This window comes from Artemia franciscana, chromosome 9 (genome assembly GCF_032884065.1).
Source record: "Artemia franciscana chromosome 9, ASM3288406v1, whole genome shotgun sequence".
NCBI lineage: Eukaryota > Metazoa > Arthropoda > Branchiopoda > Anostraca > Artemiidae > Artemia > Artemia franciscana.
In genome coordinates, this window is record NC_088871.1 from 6,494,399 (window position 1) to 6,514,145 (window position 19,747).

A 19,747-nucleotide genomic window follows, 5' to 3' on the forward strand; every position below is an offset into this window, starting at 1 on the left:
TAATCATTTAACCTTAAAAGAACAGGAATTATAATAAATGAATATATGAAACCCAAAACTAAATGCAATTAAAATGAATAATGAAGTCAAACTTAAAAGGAGTAGCACGACAAGTAAACGGGGGCTTCTTCCCTCTCAGACAGTCGTTTGCATAGGGTCACTAAACATAAAACGATGGCAAAATTGATAGTTGAAGTACCAAGGACATCAAATAATATTCCCACCCGGTAGCAATATTAGGTCTATTCATACTCAAAAACTACGATTCTTAAGATTTATTTTCCTTTAATTAGTTCAAGATTATGAAGTTTTAAGGGTAGTATCACATTATTATCAGTGTTTCCTCGTTGAATCGTAAAAATAAGTAATCAAAGCTAATTTAATAGATTTGGCAATGCTGTTTGTCCGTCAAAAATTTAACTTTAACGCTCTTGATTCCTAAAGACAATTGTACTTTCAAAATAAGACTACACCTTCACAAGCTATTTTCACGACAAGTAAATAACAAAATTGATAGTTGAAATACCAATGACATCAAATAATATCCCTACCTGGAAGCAATATTAGGTCTATTCATGCTCAAAAATTACGATTCTTAAAATTTTTTTTTCCTTTAGTTAGTTCAAGATTATGAAGTTTTGAGGGTAGTGCTACATTATTGTCAGTGTTTTCTCGTTGAATCGTAAAAATAAGTAATCAAAGCTAATTTAATAGATTTGGCAATGCTGTTTGTCCGTCAAAAATTTAACTTTAACACTCTTGATTCCTAAAGACAATTGTACTTTCAAAATAAGACTACACCTTCACAAGCTATTTTCACGACAAGTAAATAGCAAAATTGATAGTTGAAATACCAAGGACATCAAATAATATCTCTACCTGGAAGCAATATTAGGTTTATTCATACTCAAAAACTACGATTCTTAAGATTTATTTTCCTTTAATTAGTTCAAGATTATGAAGTTTTAAGGGTAGTATCACATTATTATCAGTGTTTCCTCGTTGAATCGTAAAAATAAGTAATCAAAGCTAATTTAATAGATTTGGCAATGCTGTTTGTCCGTCAAAAATTTAACTTTAATACTCTTGATTCTTAAAGACAATTGCACTTTCAAAATAAGACTACACCTTCACAAACTATTTTCACGACAAGTAAAGCGGGGGCTTCTGCCTCTCAGACAATCGTTTGCGTAGGGTCGCCGAATATAAACCAATGGCAAAATTGATAGCTGAAATACCAAGGACATCAAATTATATCCCCACCCGGAAGCAATATTAGGACTATTTATACTCAAAAATTACGATTCTTAAGATATTTTTTTTTCCTTGAGTTAGTTCAAGATTATGAAGTTTTAAGGGTTGTGCTACATTATTGTCAGTGTTTTCTCATTGAATCGTGTAAATAAATAATCAAAGCTAATATACTAGATTTGGCAATGCTTTTTGTCCGTAAAGATTTTAACTTTAATACTGTTTATTTAAAATACACCTAGTTGTGTAAGTTTCGAATTAATCAACTAAAACAATCAGAATACATTTTAATGTATACTTTAACATTGACGCACTAGTTTTGAAGTGTTTATCGTTTCCTTGACGCACTGAATAAAAATAATAAATTAATTTAAAAAAAATTCATTAAGGCGTGGTTTAAGCTACATTCTTCAACTTTGTGTTTAATACAGTAAATAAATGTTTGATGAACACGTTATTCCAGTGAAAGATTTATTCTTTTTTCCTTTTTAAGGAGAGGGGTGTGAGAATGTTCTATTGTGAAGTCACGCAATAGATCTGTTTTTAAGGTTTATAAATCTCTGAAAGATGCGATTTAGCGACAATTCTGCAGCTGTAGCCTGCACCGAAGAGACAGGTTTCTGTTTTCTAATGTCTCACTTATTTTCAAGACAACTCTATAGATGGAACAACTGAATTTTAGGTGTTGACAGCAAAATCGTCGCCTCTCGTTGAAACGTTTAAACCGTAGAACTACAGAAAGTATCATTCCAGAAAGGAAACAAAAGCTTTTACGAAAAGGAACTATTAAAGGTCACAGCATGTATTGCGATGGCCGCCTAGATGCATTGGATGGGACGATTTCCAGGCAGAGGTTCTCCAAATAGTTTCCCTATGCTTGTTGGGATAATGTAGCCCGAAGAAGTTCTTTTTTAAAACTGCGCTTGGAGGATTATATTTAATCAGACTAAAATTGTTTTTTGTTTAAACAGCCGTTTAAAATACTTTTAACCCCTCTAAACTTGAATAATATTTTACCTAGACGTAGTGTATACTTGTTTGGATAACCAGTATTTTCAAACTGGAATAGGTACCCAAGTAGTCTCGCGATGGGCAAAAAGTTTTCAGGAAAGGTGAACCAGTCCAATGCATTATAAGCCCTCTATCCTCTAAATACTATTTAATTAACTCGTGTTTTGAATTTAATCTCATTTATTATCATCGGTCAAAAGTTATGGGTTAATTGATCTCTTTCCTAGAAGTTTGCAAAACATGCGCACTAAGCAGAAATTTTTCAGTCTGTCTCTGTCCAGAGACCGTCTTTGAATCGACTTGTAAGAACCACGCTTGCTGTTGATTATCTGCCAATGTTGTTGCATATGGGGTTCATTATTTCCTGTTGCCAGCTTAAGATTAATTATGACTTTGTTGTATCAATTGTCTGGTCCACACCTTCCTACATCCAGTTTTGGTAGCTCTTGTTGTAGGCGCGGTCTAGTTGTGACGAATTTGGCTTCAAATACCAAAATAAATTCGCTTCAATTAGTTATTTTTACTATGTTCATAAATGATCACGTGGTTCTTTTTTTTTCAACCGCATAACATTATGCATACTATTCGAATTAAGAAGGCACTACCTTTAATCAAATCCTCTGAATAGCTAAATTAGCCCTTGAAGCAAAAAGGAGACGGAAACGAACTCCAAGGCTGCTTTTGAAGAAGAAGAAGAAAATGTGAGAGAAGGTACAAAACGGACGAAATTTTAAAGTTTTAAGGGCTTAGAAGCACATCAAAACCAGTGCTGGGTTATACCAGCAGGATGTTATGCCCCGGGTTCTTTATAATCTACCTATGTAATTTGATCGGTACCTCCCCGCTAAACACTAATATTCAGCTCTGAAACCAATCGTGTGACGTTATGGAACGAGTACCTAGAACTAGTATTTTCCATAATACACCATACAGTCAGAGTCAGTCACAGCTTAGATACCAATACAGTTATGAAAACTCCTATCTTGCCCAAGAGAATCCAAGGTTGTCACTTCCTCAATGCCTCGCTCTTTATGCTAAAGTTTTTTATTGGTTTAAAATGTAGAACTGTGACAAAGAGTTAAACTTTAGCATAAAGAGCGAGGCGTTGAGGAGGGGACAACCCCTTTCATATACGGAATAATTCCTGTTCCTTTTAAGTTTTAATGTCGCTCCTTACTTGCAATTAAAAAAACTTGTTTTTTTATCTAATTTCTGAACGTTTTTACATTAATACATGCTTTGATTTTGACTTACCGCACATGAATAATCAAAACGAAAGTTTTGATTATTCATTGCATTTAATCAAAACTTTCATTTAATTTGCATTTAATTTTTTTTCTTTTTTGGCTAAATGGCTTTCTTGTATTTTTGTTCGGACGATTTTGATATTAAAAAATTCGTTGCCGTTAAAAAAAAACTAGTTTTTTATTTAATGTCTGAACGTTTTAAATTAATGCATGTTTTGATTTTGGCTCACCACACATGAATAATTAAAACGAAATTTCCATTATTTTTTTCGGAGGGGGGGGGCTAAATGGCTTTCTCAAAGTTTTGATCGGAGGATTTTGATAAAAGAAAGGGAGTGGTGGAGAAGGCCTAGTTGCCCTCCAATTTTCGGCTACTTAAAAATGCAACTGGAACTTTTTATTTTTGTACGAACGTTTTTATTAGTAATAAATATACGTAACTTACGAATTAACTTATGTAACGAACTTATATATTTGTATATTTTTTATTACGTATATGAGGAGGTTCGTTCCATCGTCAATACCTCTCTCTTAACACCAAAGCTTGAATTTTGTCCTGATTCTTTGAGAATTATCCCTGAATCGCAAAGGCCGTAGAATAAATAGCTGGAATTATTAAAAATACTTTACCGTAAAGAGCAAGGTATTGTGGAGGAGACGAAATCCCTTATATGCGGAATATTTTGTGTTTGTTTTAAGTTTTAATGTTGCTCCTTACTTTCAGGTGAAAAAAACTTTTTATTTATTATCACATTGTTTTTTTTTATTTAATAATGCTGGAAAATCCTGCGCCCCCTTCATGGAAATTCTCTTCCCTCATGATAAATTAATCCATGGAAAGATCCTCCCACAGAAAAGATGAGCGTGTTAGGGGCATAGTTGGCCTCCAATTTTTCGGTCACTTAAAAAAGGCACTAAAACTTCTAATTTTCGTTGTAGTGACCCCTCTCGCGACGCTTTAGGACCACTGAGTTGATACGATCACCCCTGGAAAAAGAAATAAACACGCATCCATGATCAACACGTACCTGGCAAAAAATACGAAATTCCACAATTTTGTAGATAGGAGTTTGATACCTCTACAGTAGGGTTTTCTGATACGCTGAATCTGATGGTGTGATTCTCATTAAGATTCTATGACAAAGGGATTGTTTCTCCTCTTTTTCAAAAATAAGGCAAACATTCGTAATGTTTGATGGGTAAACTTGATGACAGTTAAAATATTCGAGATCAGCATCAAAAATCGATTCTTTTGATGTATTTATTTGTATCAAAATTCGTTTTTAGAGTTTCGGTTACTATTGAGCAGGGTCGGTCCCTAGTTACAGTCAGTTTACCACGAAACAGTCCGTGGTAACGAACTGTATTAAGGAGCGACCTGGCTAAATAGTAACCGAATATATAAAAAACGAAATTTTGATGCCAACAGTTACATCAAAAGAATTGCATTTTAATGCTGACTTTAAATGTATATGTTTATCAAGTTTAGTCTTATCCGTCAAAAGTTACGAGCCTGAGAAAATTTGCCTTATTTTAGAAAATAGGGGAAAACACCCCCTAAAAGTCATAGAATCTTACAGAAAATCACACCATCAGATTCAGCGTATCAGAGGCAAATCCATGTGAAGTGCATCTGGGAAAAACAATTAAATAAATAATAAAACATTGGAAACATTTGACCTTTACTATAGAAACGCTATAGCGTTACCTCAGATTCTCAAATGTTGTTTTCGTAACCTCAAATTATTATTACGATAAACCTGAATAATAGTTATCATTTTCGAATCAGTGTCAATTGAAACACTTTCAAACAAACCAGTTTTTTTCAAAACATGTTTTTTTTAATTATTCGAGTACGTTCTTTTTTTGACATTAAAGCATACAATTAGTAAGCTAAAGCCCGAGTCACACTTGGCGTTTTTTTTTTGTTTTTTTTTTGTTTTTTGCCGTTGCTACTCATGCACAGTGGGCGGTAAACATTCAATCGTCGCAACATCAGTCGATTATAGCAGATCTTATTTTAGTTTATGTTATAAACTATAATAGCTTACAATAGTTATTGTTTGATAATTGTTTAGGTCTTATAAATTAGAATAACACTCATTTTTTTATATTAATAATGAATAGACTTTGATTTGACTAGTGTCAAAGGCGGGGACCAGTGCTGTCACTTACTTCAAGTACTTTTACTTGAAGTACTACTTAAGTAAAATTTTCCGTTACTTGTACTTAAGTGAGATTACGAAATACTTATTACTTAAGATACTTTTAATGTACTTGTTTTTCAAATACTTTACCTTTGACACGAAAATTTTGTGTGTGTGTGCTTTGGCAATGTACAAGAAAACATCACCCTTTAGATTTAGAGTAAACTCAGATATAGTTCCATGCCCTGTTTTTGGATATGAAATAAGGTGTTTGTTTTTGACGAAAAAAATTATAGTATGATTAACACTTGGTTTAATTTTTGTTTTAAAGTTATATAACAAACAAAATTGAAATAATTTCACAGTTCACTGGTCGATAGTGAGCTAAAATCCCTGGTTTTGTGCTAAATGTTGCATACTGTAGTCTATTTGGGCTTATATTTCTGACATTAGTGTTTAAGGTTTGTCATCTCGTCAACTGAACCAGATTTCTACCATTTCATCATCTTCAGGACCATATTATTGGTAAAACTACTGAAGCTATGAATCTTTGCCCATCTAAATGTTGTCTGCAATAAACTAGTCAAGGAATTCTAGCTGGATCCAATGCAGTGATATTTTGTCAAATTTGTTCCAGCAAATTCAGGTATTCAGACGAATCTGACTTCAGATTTGTCACTCCATTCATAAGTTATAAGCCCTACTAAATTAAAGGAAAACTCAACTTTCTTAAGACTTGAAACCCTCTCCCCCTCGCCCTATTTGAGATAGGGTTTGCGATACCAGAACTTGATATGAGCCCTGATCATAGGCATCTTTGGTCTAGTTTTCATTCGGATCCGTTACTCCATTTGCAAGTTATACTAAATTAAACAGAAAACTTAAATTTTTCAGGAATTAATACCCACTCCCCCTTGTTAATTTTGAGCTAGGATCTTTATCTCAAAACTTGATATGTGTCATGGTCTTAGGCCTCTTTGGTTCAATTTTCATTCAGATCCATCACTCCAGTCGCAAGTTACTCTGAATTAAACGAAAAACTGTTTATAACACCTAAAGCCCTCTCCCCCCTGTTTTATTTGAGCTTGGGTCTTCATCTTTCAACTTGATGTGTCTCATGATCCTTGGCACCAAATCTGGCCATCAAAATTTTCATCCAAATCCAACCAGCGATTCTCCCCTTTTACGTGATTACACAGACGGACGGACTTAGGTAGCCATGTTGGCTCACTGGATCCAAAAAAAGAAAACAATAGCATATCATCATCCAGGCATCATCACCTATTTGGATGGTGGAAAATATCCATCAAGATAGGTTTTTGAGATCTGTCTGTCTGTCTGTCCGTCTGTGCAATCGAGTATAGCGGGAGAACCGCCAATCAGATTTGTATTAAAATTGAACTATTTGGATTAAAATTGAGCTTAATTAGGGCGATGGGGCTTTAGGTGTTAAAAAAAAATTCGAGTTTTTCATTTAATTCACTGTAACTTGCAAATGGAGAGATGAATTTCGATGGAAATTGAATAAGATGCCTAAGAGTATATATGCCTTGAGTTCTGGGATGGAGACCCAAGCTTAATTAGGGCGAGGGGAGGGGGCTTTAAGTGCTAAAAAATTGAGTTTTTTGTTTGACTCAGTTTAACTTGCGAATGAAGTAATGGATCTCAATGAAAGTCAAGCCAAAGATGCCAAAACCATAAGACACATAATGTTTGGAAAGGAAGACCCTAGCTTAATTAGGGGGAGGGGGCTTTAAGTGCTAAAAAAAAGTTGAGTTTTTAATTTAATTCAGTATAACTTGCGAGAGATCGATGGATCTCAGTGAAGATTTAACCAAAGGTGCCTAAGACCGTGGCAGGCATCAAGTTTTGAGATGAAAACCCTAGCTCAAATAGAACGAGGGGGAGTGGGTTTTAAGAGCTGAAAAAGTCAAGCTTTTGGTTTAATTTAGTATAACGTGCGAATGGAGCAACGGATCCAAATGAAAGCTAGACCAAAGATGACTAGAATCAGGGCTCATATCGAGCTCTGATATCACAAGTCCTATATAATTTTTGGCGAGGGGTAGGTGGTTTCAAGTTTTAAGAAAGTCGAGTTTTCCTTCAGTTTAGTAGGGTCTATAACTACTTCCACCCATGGCTTGCCCAAAGCCTAAAAATAACCCTTTTCCAAAATAAGTCATACTGAAGCCAACCTTCAACCAAATATTCCATCCCCAGAGAAAAATTACTTTGTATGGCACACGCGAGTGGGAGGACGGTTAATTTGGAAAAATTAGATCGGGTCTTAATTAAATTTGATGTTTAGAAGGATATCATGTCTCAGAGCTCTTATTTTAAACCCCGACCGGACCAGGTGACATTGGAGGGGGAAACCTAAAACCTTGGAAAATGCTTAGTGTGGAGGGATCGGGATGAAACTTAGTGGGAAAAATAAGCCCAAGTCCTAGATACGTGATTGACATAAACAGAACGAATTCACTCTGTTTTGAGGAGTTGGGGGAAGGGTTAATTCTGAAAAATTAGAAAAAATGAGGTATTTTTAACTGACGAAGGACTAATGGAGGAGTAATGTAAGGGGGAGAGTTGGAGGGGGACACCAGAAATCTTGGAAAACGCTTAGAGTGGAGAGATCGGGATGAAACTTGGTGGGTAGAATAAGCAAATGTCGTAGATACGTGATTGACGAAACCGGACTGAATCTATTATCTTTGGGGTAGTTAGGCGAATCCAGTTCTTTAGCGAGTCCGGTACTTCTGGACGTGCTAGGACAATGGAAATTGATAGGCGTATCAGGGACCTGCACAAATTGACTTGATTAGGTTGATTTCCCCGATTTAACCATCTGGGGGTAAGGGAGAAGGGAGGAGGAAAAATTAGAAAAATGAGGTATTTTTAACTTGCGAGTGGGTGATCGGATCTTAATGAATTTTGATATTTGAAAGGACCCTGTGTCTCAGAGCTCTTATTTTAAATGCTGACCGTCATTAAGCCCCCGATTTTTCTTTTAAATTAATGTATTGATTCTTATAATTTTGCTAGAGCTCATGCCATATGAGCTCTTGGCTCTTCCGACTTCGTCACAAGTGCCATATGAGCTCTTAGCTCTTGTTTTATTCCTTTTTTCTCAGAAGATTTTCGACTTAGTCTCATGGTCTTTGCCACTTCATGGTGTGAAAACTGCTGCTAGAAATGGATAGGTTGCAACTTCTGCCGTATTGTATTCTAGTATATTTAGATGTGTGCTTGCATCGTCCCTGCGTCCCCTTAAAAGTTCTGTTTCTTACGGTAATATTGGTTTGTCTTCTATTGCATATGCAGATGACGTTCTTCTCGTTGCCCGGACTCGCTGTGGATTGCTTTCCAATTTTACTATATTAGCCAATGAACTATCTAAGATTGAACTGTCAGTTAATGCGTCTAAATGCGAGTTTATTTGTTCTAATAGCCCTTATGTGGTCGCTCCATTCGTTGCTGGGACTGCAATTCTGCCATGTTCTTCTTTAGTTAGTTGTCTGTGTTTCGGTCCAACACTTTCTACTACCTTTTCATCCCTAGTGAATCAAGCCGTGAAAAACCTACGCGTCGCTTACGGAAAAATATCCCCAACCAAAAGCCGTTACAACCGCAACGGTTTGTGCATAATTTATAATGCTTATTGCGCCCCTGTGCTTTTGTTTTTATAAGGCATGTCTCGTCTGTTTCGTAAGAAAAATCGCCATACTCTACTTGCGGCTTATTTCAGATATTGCAAGTTCCTCCTCCGGCTTCCTAGATGGTACGAAAACAGAAAAATAATTAATCGATTTTGTATAATAGATATGCCTTCTTGGATTCGGTCTTCCAGTGATGATTTATGTAAAAAGACTATCTACTTTATTCACGTTTACGACCCTCTTGCTGCTCCTTTTTATTGAGCTTTGATTTCTCTTATTAAAAAAGTCTGCAACTGACTCACTTGGCTCCTTACTTTTACATTTGAGTTTTTTTTTGTTGCTAAGGTTTTTACTTATTCAATCAGAGAATTAACTACTTTATTACCTTTTATCTGTTTTAAAGCCAATCCAAAGTTTATTTTTTCCACCATTCCGACATGTTTCAGAATAACCCTGTATTTTTTCAAGCATGCCAGATTTGACTGAACACTAATCGCCAGAAGTTCAACTCTACGTGCACTGTATTAAACCTGTCATATGATCTGTCTGATCCAATCAGAAGTTTTTGACTGCACTTAATTGTTTTGATAGTCTTTTTCTTTCAAGCCAATGTATTGAAAACTGGTTCAGATTATTTTTTGGACTTCGTTGGGTGTCTACCAGCCAAATAAGGGAAAAGAATATTTTTATTATTTTTATTATAATTCCCATATGTTTCAGAATAGCCGTGTATTTTTTCAAACGTGCCAGATTTGACTGAACACTAATCACCAGAAGTTCAACTCTACGTGCACTGTGTCAATCCAGTCATGTGATCTGTCTGATCCAATCAGGAGTTTTTTTACTGCACTTAATTGTTTTAAAAGTCTTTTGCTTTCAAGCCGTTGTGTTGAAAATTGGTTAAGATTATTTTTTGGACTTCGTTGGGTGGGTACCAGCCAAACAAGAGAAACGGTTAAAAACGATAAAACGGAAATTCTGGTTCGTGATTAAGATTTCCAAAAGAAGAATGACAGGGGACATTTTATAGGCAAGGGAAGGGGAGTAAGAAGCCTCCAGAATGGCTTTAAAAAAGATAGCATAGACTTGATATCAGAAATGTATATATATATATATATATATATATATATATATATATATATATATATATATATATATATATATATATATATATAAATAAGTTTTTTGTCTGTTGACTGACGTCATGTTTGTGCGTTGACTGACGTCATGTTTGTAAACTGACGTCATTATAAGGATTGAGCTGTATGTCGCCATGAAGTTGTTTGTCGACCGCCGTCATGTTTGTCGACTGACGAAATTACAGACCGGGACACTCAAAGAGAAATTACAGATTTTTACAAACATATATATATATATATATATATATATATATATATATATATATATATATATATATATATATATATATATATATATATAAATAAGTTGTCTGTGTGTGTGTGGGTCTGTCTGTCGGGTGACGTCATGTTTGTGTGTCGAATGACGTCATGTTTGCAACTGACGAAATTACAGACCGGGACATAGGGACACAAATGACGACCGGGACACCGGCACATAGGGAATATAAATGACGACACTCGAAGAGAAAGCGACCGGGACAAAAGGAATGTTCGATTAGCAATTACCATCAACAAAGCACCGGGACACAAATGACGACCGGGACACAGGGAGTATAAATGACGACCAGTACATAAGTAAAAAAAAAAAATAAAAAAAAAGTAAAAACTACAAAAAAACTAAAAAGAAAAAAAACTAAAAACTAATAAAAAACTAAAAAAGCTAAAAAACTAAAAAAGAAAAAAAAATAAAAAAGGAAAAAAATGAAAAATAAAGGAGAAAAACAAAACTAAAAAAACGAATGTATGTACAGACCGGGACACCGGGATACAAATGACGACCGGGACACAGGGAATATAAATGACGACCGGGACACAGGGAATATAAATGACGACCGGGACACAGGGACACAACTGCAACGGGGACGCCGGGGGGCACAGGGGGATATAAATGACGACCGGGACACAAGGAATATAAATGACGCACGGGACACTCAAAGAGAAATCACAGACTGGGACACCGGGACACAAATGAAGACCGGGACGGCGGTGACACAGGGAATGGTCGATTAGCAATCACCATCAACAAAGCTCAAGGGCAATCATTAGAATCATGAGGTATAGTATATATATATATATATATATATATATATATATATATATATATATATATATATATATATATATATATCTAAATATATATATATATATATATATATATATATATATATATATATATATATATATATATATATTATATATATATATATATATATATGTTTACACAGGTTCACAGGGACACAACTATCAATACTCACAGGTGGGACACAGGGACACAACTACAATGGCGCGTAACTAATATGGCGTGAAAAAAAGCTAAAAAAAGAAAAAAGCTAAAAAGAAAAAAAACTTAAAAAAAGGAAAAAAAGGTAAAAAGGTAAAAAATTAAAAAGAAAAAAACACCGGGACACAAATGACGACCGGGACACAGGGAATATAAATGACGAACGGGACACAGGGACACAACTACAACGGGGCGCCGGGGGACACAGGGGAATATATAAATAACGACGGGGACACAGGGAATGTTCGATTAGCAATCACCATCAACAAAGCTCAAGGGCTATCATTAGAATAATGAGGTATAGATCTGAACATGGATTGTTTTTCCCATGGACAATTATATATTGCATGTTCAAGAGTCAGTAAACCCGACAATCTATTTATATGCACAGACAATGGGACAGCTAAGAATGTTGTATATTCGCAAGTTTTACGTAGTTAAAAACATATATATATATATATCTATCTATATTCACAGGTGGGACACAGGGACACAACTACAATGGCACGTAACTAATATGGCGCGTAACGACTATATACACATAGAATAAATATATACACATAGAATAAATACTTGAAGTAGTACTTGAAGTAATACTTAAGTACAATTTTGGAAAGTACTTGATATTTGATACTTAAGTAAGAATTTGGAAAGTACTTATTACTTGATATTTAAGTAAAAAAACAATGAGTACTTAATACTTGATACTTAAGTAAAACTTTGGAGTACTTGTTGCAGCACTGGCGGGGACTAATTTTGGCCCAACCCCCGACACTTCAGACTTCTTTGAATTTTTGGGCATTTCCTAATCAAATTATCTATGATTTTTCTCTTTTTATAATTACCCTCTCCCACCCCAGGAAAAGAAAATCATTTATGAATTTCTTTTCATTCCGATTTAGTAGTCTTTTTTGTGATATTTCTCTCAGCAGATACATTCTCTCATCAGCAGTCGTCAGCGGTAAAAAAAAAAAAAAAAAAAAAAAAAAACGCCGAGTGTGTACGCTTCCACTTAGTTATAAATGCCGACATCTCGACATAGGCGTTAAAGTAAACAATAGTTTATTTTCCCAGTTCGCTTATTGTAGCGACTTTGGACGACTACATTATTGCCATCGACATTTGTTTCGCCGAGGTTTTTTTTTTCTTCTTTTTTACCGCCCAATTTGTACATCGTAATGCTATCCTATACACCTCTAAGAAACGCTAATAATAAAAAAAAAAAAAAAAAAAAAAAAAAAAAAAAAAAAAAAAAAAAAAACGCCAAATGGGCCTAGGTTCTAAGGGAGATATGGGACAGAGTCTAAGTAATTTCACTCTAAATTACAAGGACAGTGAAAATGAATCTGGGTGCTTTAACTGGTTAAATGGAAACTTACACAACCAAACATATCTTAAAAAATTCGGAAAAATCAGGAATTCTCAACTTTTTACGAAAAGGACCTGCATATGCAATTATGCAGTTTTTGGTAGTAGCGGAAGATAAATTTACAACACAAGAAAAATGCGTGGATTAAAAACCAGCGAAAATACACTAAAAAATGCGGCGCTTAACAGCTTAAGAAGGTGTAACTTTCCTTCGAAGATAGAGCTGGCTTTGGATAGCGACAGATTGTTAATGTTTGAGTTTTTAATCTTGAGTTGGTTTTGAGTTGTTAATGTTTGGGTTTTAAGCATTGTCAAATTTAGTTAATTATTTTTGATTATTTATTCTCACGGTTCAGTATGACAACACTGAAAAAGGTAAAATAAAAAATGTAAAAATAAAAAATGTAAAAAATGTAAAATAAAAAAGGTAAAATAAAAAGGTGAAAAAAAATAAACTTTATAATTTTGAAAATACCAAAGAAAACTCTTAGCTAATTGTGGTTTTCAGGCATGAATCAGATATTTCAGGGTACGGGGAGCAAAATTGTTTTTGTTTTGCTATCTTTGTGACTTGAAGTTTTGATCAGTTTCAGTTTAAATATATGTATTTGAGACTGTTAAAACTGTAGGGAGTATACATTAATTTAAATAATTGAACTGAAGCTGCAAGAAGAGGTGGTTTCTTGTAGAAAATATTTTGCCTTATGGCTAAGTATATATATTAAAAGAAAATCGGATATCTAAGGTCAATGGCTGTTGCTTCATTCTTTTTGAAAAAAAAAACTATTAATGTTGCATATTTTGATTTAAATGCCTCAAGGTCATTTGGTGGAAAAACTCGACTCGAATTTTTACTCGAATTTAGTGATAAAGGTGGTTTAACATCGATTCAGGAAGCTGAATGCAAGTGAGATGAGTCCAAAGTTGTCAAATAATAAAATTATTTAGGTTTTGCTATAAATTGAAACTCTGAGGTGAATGATCTTGAGCGTCTCAGAGAAATCGATTAAAACTCGCATTTTATCTTTCTTGTTTTTTTAAGATTTTAACGTAAAACACTTGATGATACTTCCCTTTATGTAGGATAAACGTATGAATAAAGATTATTATGATTATATGTAAAAAAAAAATTAAATGTGTCCTAAATAATAATAACGATATATTTTTATAAGTCAATTTGACTCAGTTTTGCATTAAAATATATTTACAATTAGGCTATATTAAAACATATACTTTTGATAAATAAATTCGTTATACACGATTGATAAATTAATATCAAAATTAACAGTGTCTTTTCATTTTTTAATTCCCCTCTTGTATGTTTTGAAAACTTCACTGTTTTTTGTTTTTTTTACTAAATTAATCAAATTGAGTGTACCGTCAATGTATGTATAAGAAGATGCGTTGGCATTATTAGCCCATAGGAGCTACGGAGTAATTTATATGTTTTTATAAATTAATTTTAAAAATAACTTTCCAAGAAAGAAGTTTTCCAAAGATAAGTTAAGACCATATTAAACTTAAGATCGTCAGAAATAAATTACTATTAAATAATTAATGAAACCCAAAACGAACGGATTAAATAAACAATCATAGCAAGCAAACATCCAATAGGTACTAATATAAATGAATAAATAAATCTTAAAACCAGTGAAACCTTATTTGAATATGCAAACCAAGCTAAAAACGATCAAAAACACTACAAACAAGAGCTTGACTGTTGCCCCCTTTCTTAGATGTAAAAGTCTAAACCCTAGTGCGTCATTGGTGCTTTAACGTGTGAGGTGTCAACTTGCTCCTAAAATATTCAATCCAATCACTTTCATTTGGAGAGCTTTGATGAGTGTTAGCTTCACACTTTATAAGCTTCCACAGTACATTGGGGTCGCTTTGTAGGGTCTGACTGTTATCATCGATCACTTTTGCCCATTTTGCAAAAAAAAAAAAAAAACTTCGAGAACTGCCTTTGTGTTAAGCGCTGAATACCATTGACGACGGCATGTCTAGCCCAACCACACTTCACCCCTAATCTAAGCTAGAACTAAGACGCTTTACAAGCTTCCAGCTTGGCAGGGTTTTGAGACCAACAGAAAACATAAGGACCATAACGCGCTTTTCGTATCGGCACAGCTACCATTTCAGCACAACGCTGGGCGTTTGTTATCTCCGATGTATAAATGTTAAGCAAAAGTTGTTTTTCATCTTTGGGACACTTTGAACAAGACTGCAAAAGTCGAAATGGTGTTTTGATTTTAGACAGTGTCATCAAACACGGCTTTGTACAGGAATTCGTCAGTCGTATTCCTCTTAGTCTTAGTAATATACTTCTTCAGTTTTACCTGTGCTCTGGGGATAGGTAAATTAAGATCAAAAGAGTAGAGCTAAAGAGAACGAGGGCTACTGTGACAGCGAACAGTTTGAGTCGCCTGCTAGAATGCATAACAATGACGGTGTCTTGATTAGTGACAAGGAAGTAGTACTAAATTACTAAATTTAGTACAGTACTATCTAAATATTGTAGTTTTAATTTAGTACTGTACTTCTAAATAAGAAGTACAGTACTAAATTACTCAGCGAACAGTTCATGTAGCCTGCTAGAATACATCTAAGCTTAGCATTTAAGCAGTGGCCGATAGCTAGCTGGGATGCCACAAGCCTGATTACATTCCTCTTCAGGGCTTTATGTCGAAAGTCAGTGGGTATATACATGGAGAATAAAACAGTTCGCTTAATTTGGCCTGCTGCAAAGTCCTTTTTTACAGAGGGGAAATGGACGGTTACCTACAAACGTTGAATGCCGCCTGATAATCGCCCTCTACCCCATAACTTTGGGTAAAATCCAATTACTGAGTCTTATTAATAATGGCATATCTGTTTGTTTCTATATTTGATGCTTATGAATTTAGGCATCAATTATTATTCTTTGGTAAATATTTCATTAATACTTTAGTAAGTACTTCTAGCAACCACTAAACTATATCTCTCGCAAAAATAAAAGTTGTTGATAGATAAATAATGTTGTTACGAATTATTCAGAAATTCTAATAATGACTATTTTAACTCTCTCTGCATGCAAAATGTAACAAGAGGTGTATGAAAACTGAAAAAGAAAAACTTAAAAAAAAATTCTAATTGGGGACACGCATTATAAAAAAAAAGGGCAAACAATTAAATGAAAAAAAAACGAATGCTACGATTCAGAACATCTCACATAAAAAGACCATTCATTGGAAAATCTACCGAAATGGATTGAACTCTTAAGTCTAGTTACTAAGGTATCCATTTTCTCACAAATGGTATTTTTACACATTTTGGTATGTTAAGAAACTGAGAGGAAGTAGTCTGCCTGGGCTTGTCCTAGTCAAAGGCAATGAGAATGACGGTGTCTTAATTAGTGAAAAGGAAGGGGTTAAAGACAGACGGGCGTGACATTCTGAGAATGTGTTAAACCATGGTGGAATTGTAGGAAATTATATAGAAACAAATGAAAATGTTTGTGGCAATTTGGAAGCAAAGGAAGATTTATTTTGTGCTGAGAATGCTGAAAGGGTAAAAAAAAAAAATAAGGCCTCTTGTGCTGATAGTTTGTTAAATGAGTGTGAAATACGATGACTGTGAAGTTAGAGATGAATTACCGTTGATTATTGCCTTTTTTAAAAAAAAAAGAGGAAAGTACATAGTGATTTTAGGAAAAATTTAACCAAACCCATTTCTAGGCAAGGTAATAAAACTAAGTGTATTAATTATAGAGGCATTAGCCTGATTTCTGTTGGAAGTAAATTACTTTTCACGATGATGCTTATCAGACTAAGAGATGATGTATGTAATTTTTTTTTTAAATATCAGTTTCATTTTCGAAAGAGAAGAAGATGAGTCGACCAAGTTTTCATTCTTGGAATAATAATTGGGTAGTATCTGAATCATCAAACTCCTGTAGTCCTCAGTTTAATAGATATTAAACGGACATTGGTAGAATAGCTTTAATGAAGGTCCTATCCGTGCATGACATACCAGATAAGTACAATAAAGTGATTAGTGATAGATACGAAAACAACTTTGCTGCGGTTAAGGTAGGAAATGAGGTTAATAGATGGTTTGGTGTTAAATCGGGAGTTAAGCAGAGTTGTGTTCTATCCCTGTTCATATGGATGTTTTTTTTAGATTTTTTTTTCTAAGGAGCACAGCAAAGCCTATGGGAGAGCTTAGAATGAAGTTATAAGGGTAATATTTTTATCAGAGATAGTGGGTGGAATAAAGATTAAAAATGGAATAGCCAGGGCCCAGGGAGTTTTTTCACAGGTGAAAAGAAGTTTTGAAGAAATGAAAGATCAAGTCTGAACCCAAGATTAGAACATTGAAAGTAATGGTAATGACAGTGGCCTAGCGTGTCTCTAAAACGTTGCTGCTTCGGAAGGCAGAAGAAGATTTGTTGAAGGTTTTCCAGAGGAATTGTCCATGGTTAGTTCCAGGAACACGTTCGACTGACCGTATGCTAAACAACAAGCTGAATGGAAAATGTGCTTCTATCCCACTATTTAGGCTATAATAAAAGGCAGATTGAAAGTGGTAGAGCATGTTTTATGGACGAAGGATGAAAGATTGCCAAAGATTTTGCTTTTTGGCTATCCACCTGGAGTCAAACAAATAACAGGCCGTTTACGAATGGGGTGGAAAATGAATAATTTATAGGAGATTTGAATTTCGTGGGAAGAGGAAAAGAGTGAAGCTTTGAACAGTTTGGGTAAATAAAGAGCGTGCTCTGCCTTGTTGGCCTACGGTATTATGATGTTGTAGTGAGTTGTTATTAGTAGTTTGTAAGTATTTTGGATCCAAATCGGAAAACAAACATCTATAAAAATCTAGAACAAATTTCTTCCGTTCAAAACGGCTAAGAGGTTAGGAATAGGGACCAGAAAGAAAATATAAAGAGCGTAATAAAGGCGATCAAGCTTTTCTTTATCAAAATAACGTCTTTCTCTGGAGGGAAGTTTCCCTAGCACTTTCCTAAAGCCTCCTTTATTGATTGATCGCAGGTATTAGTGGCGAAAATAACAATCAAGGTCTAAGCAATTGGGATTTTGATTCAGGACAGCATAGAATCTAATGGGGGGATCGACATAATGGTAGATTAGCCCAATTCCAATGCTCTCCGAAACCAATTCGACTGGAAGATAGAAGTTCAAGTGGGACCACAGATGTATATGATCACTAATGTATCATATGCCTTGCATGGGAGACGGATGAGAGGAATAATCACTAGCATGCCATGGGAGACGTCAACGACGATATCCTAAAGCTCAGAAAAATTTGTAAGCAGTAATATGAAGATCACATGTAGAACCTGAATTACGTACATATAAAAGTAACTTGGATTTTGAAAGAACAAATGTCGTTGGGTAGTTAGGACTAAAGAAATTGCTTTAAGAGGGCACCATCATTTTTGAGATATGTCCTAAAGTCATTACTCGCCACTAATGATTTATAGACAATTTAGATTCTCGGAAAGACCTGTAAGCTAATGATTTAGAAATGATAGCTTGAAGCTATTCGATACATTTCCCATTAATGTATTCCTACGTTTTACAATGATGTGTTTTATAATAATTTAATACTATAATTTAATGATGGCAATAATTTAACAGTATAATATTTTAATAATAATAATAAGATAGTAACAATCTAATGATATGTATTTTCTGAGTTAGACATTTTGTTGTTGAAAATTGCTTCCTCTAGTAAGGATAAGTAAAGTCCCTAGCCCTAAGGTGGATCTAAAGGACAACCCGGTAAATAGAAAACTTGTGACCTTTTAGTCCCCTCCCCGTAAAAAAAATATATGCTACTCTCTCTCTTTTCGCACATAGAGCAAGATGTTAAAATATGAAAATATAAATTACTAATTTTGTCTAATATTTACAGGTAGACCTTCTTATGCCGGGTGTTGGTGAAATTGTAGGTGGCTCTATGCGTATTTGGAACTACGACGAGCTTATTGAAGGATACGAGAGAGAGAAAATTGACCCTGCTCCTTATAATTGGTATACAGATCAAAGAAGATTTGGAAGTTGTCCTCATGGAGGCTATGGTCTTGGCTTGGAGAGGTTTCTATGCTGGATGCTGAATAGAAACCACATCCGCGATGTATGTCTATATCCAAGATTCTTAGGAAGATGCAAACCATAAGGTTCTTTTCTTTTTGTTTTTGGACTGCCTTTGTACACCATGGGTACATTTGATTGGCAAAGTTGCTGCTATGAATAAAATTTATCATATTGTATCGAAGCTTTGTAGGTAATACTTGTTAGGGCAAAACTCTCAGTTCTCGGCAGAGCTCAATTTGGTCAAATATTTTTATTAAAAATTATCTTTTCTAAACATTGTCAGCAGGTTTACAATCTGGGATATGATTGTTGTAGACAATTCGGATTGGCCGATAGTCGAGACTAGGCTAGTTGTGTTGCGGAGCAACACTACTGCTTTCGTAGTTTTTTTTTGTTTTTGTTTTGTTTGTTTTTTTCACCGTGATCAGCGACCTGTAGCTCCGAAGTGGTAAGAGTTAAAAATTTGAGATTTTTCAGAGGAAAGGGAAACGTGAAACAGAGTAAAAAAGTTCCAGAGAAGTTCCTAAAATTTCTAACAGTTTTCC

General features: G+C 34.6%; 1 protein-coding gene across 2 annotated transcripts in view; it reads left to right on the forward strand.

Annotated features, from left to right (window-relative positions):
* LOC136030937 (asparagine--tRNA ligase, cytoplasmic-like) overlaps nt 1-19,378 on the forward strand; it is a 124,618-nt gene extending 105,240 nt beyond the window's left edge. For both annotated transcript variants that reach the window (XM_065710046.1, XM_065710047.1), the window contains one exon: nt 19,021-19,378. In XM_065710046.1, the coding sequence (XP_065566118.1) occupies nt 19,021-19,284 (264 nt within the window). In that variant the 3' untranslated portion in view covers nt 19,285-19,378. The remainder of the gene's footprint in view (nt 1-19,020) is intronic.
* Nucleotides 19,379-19,747: the final 369 nt, after the last annotated feature.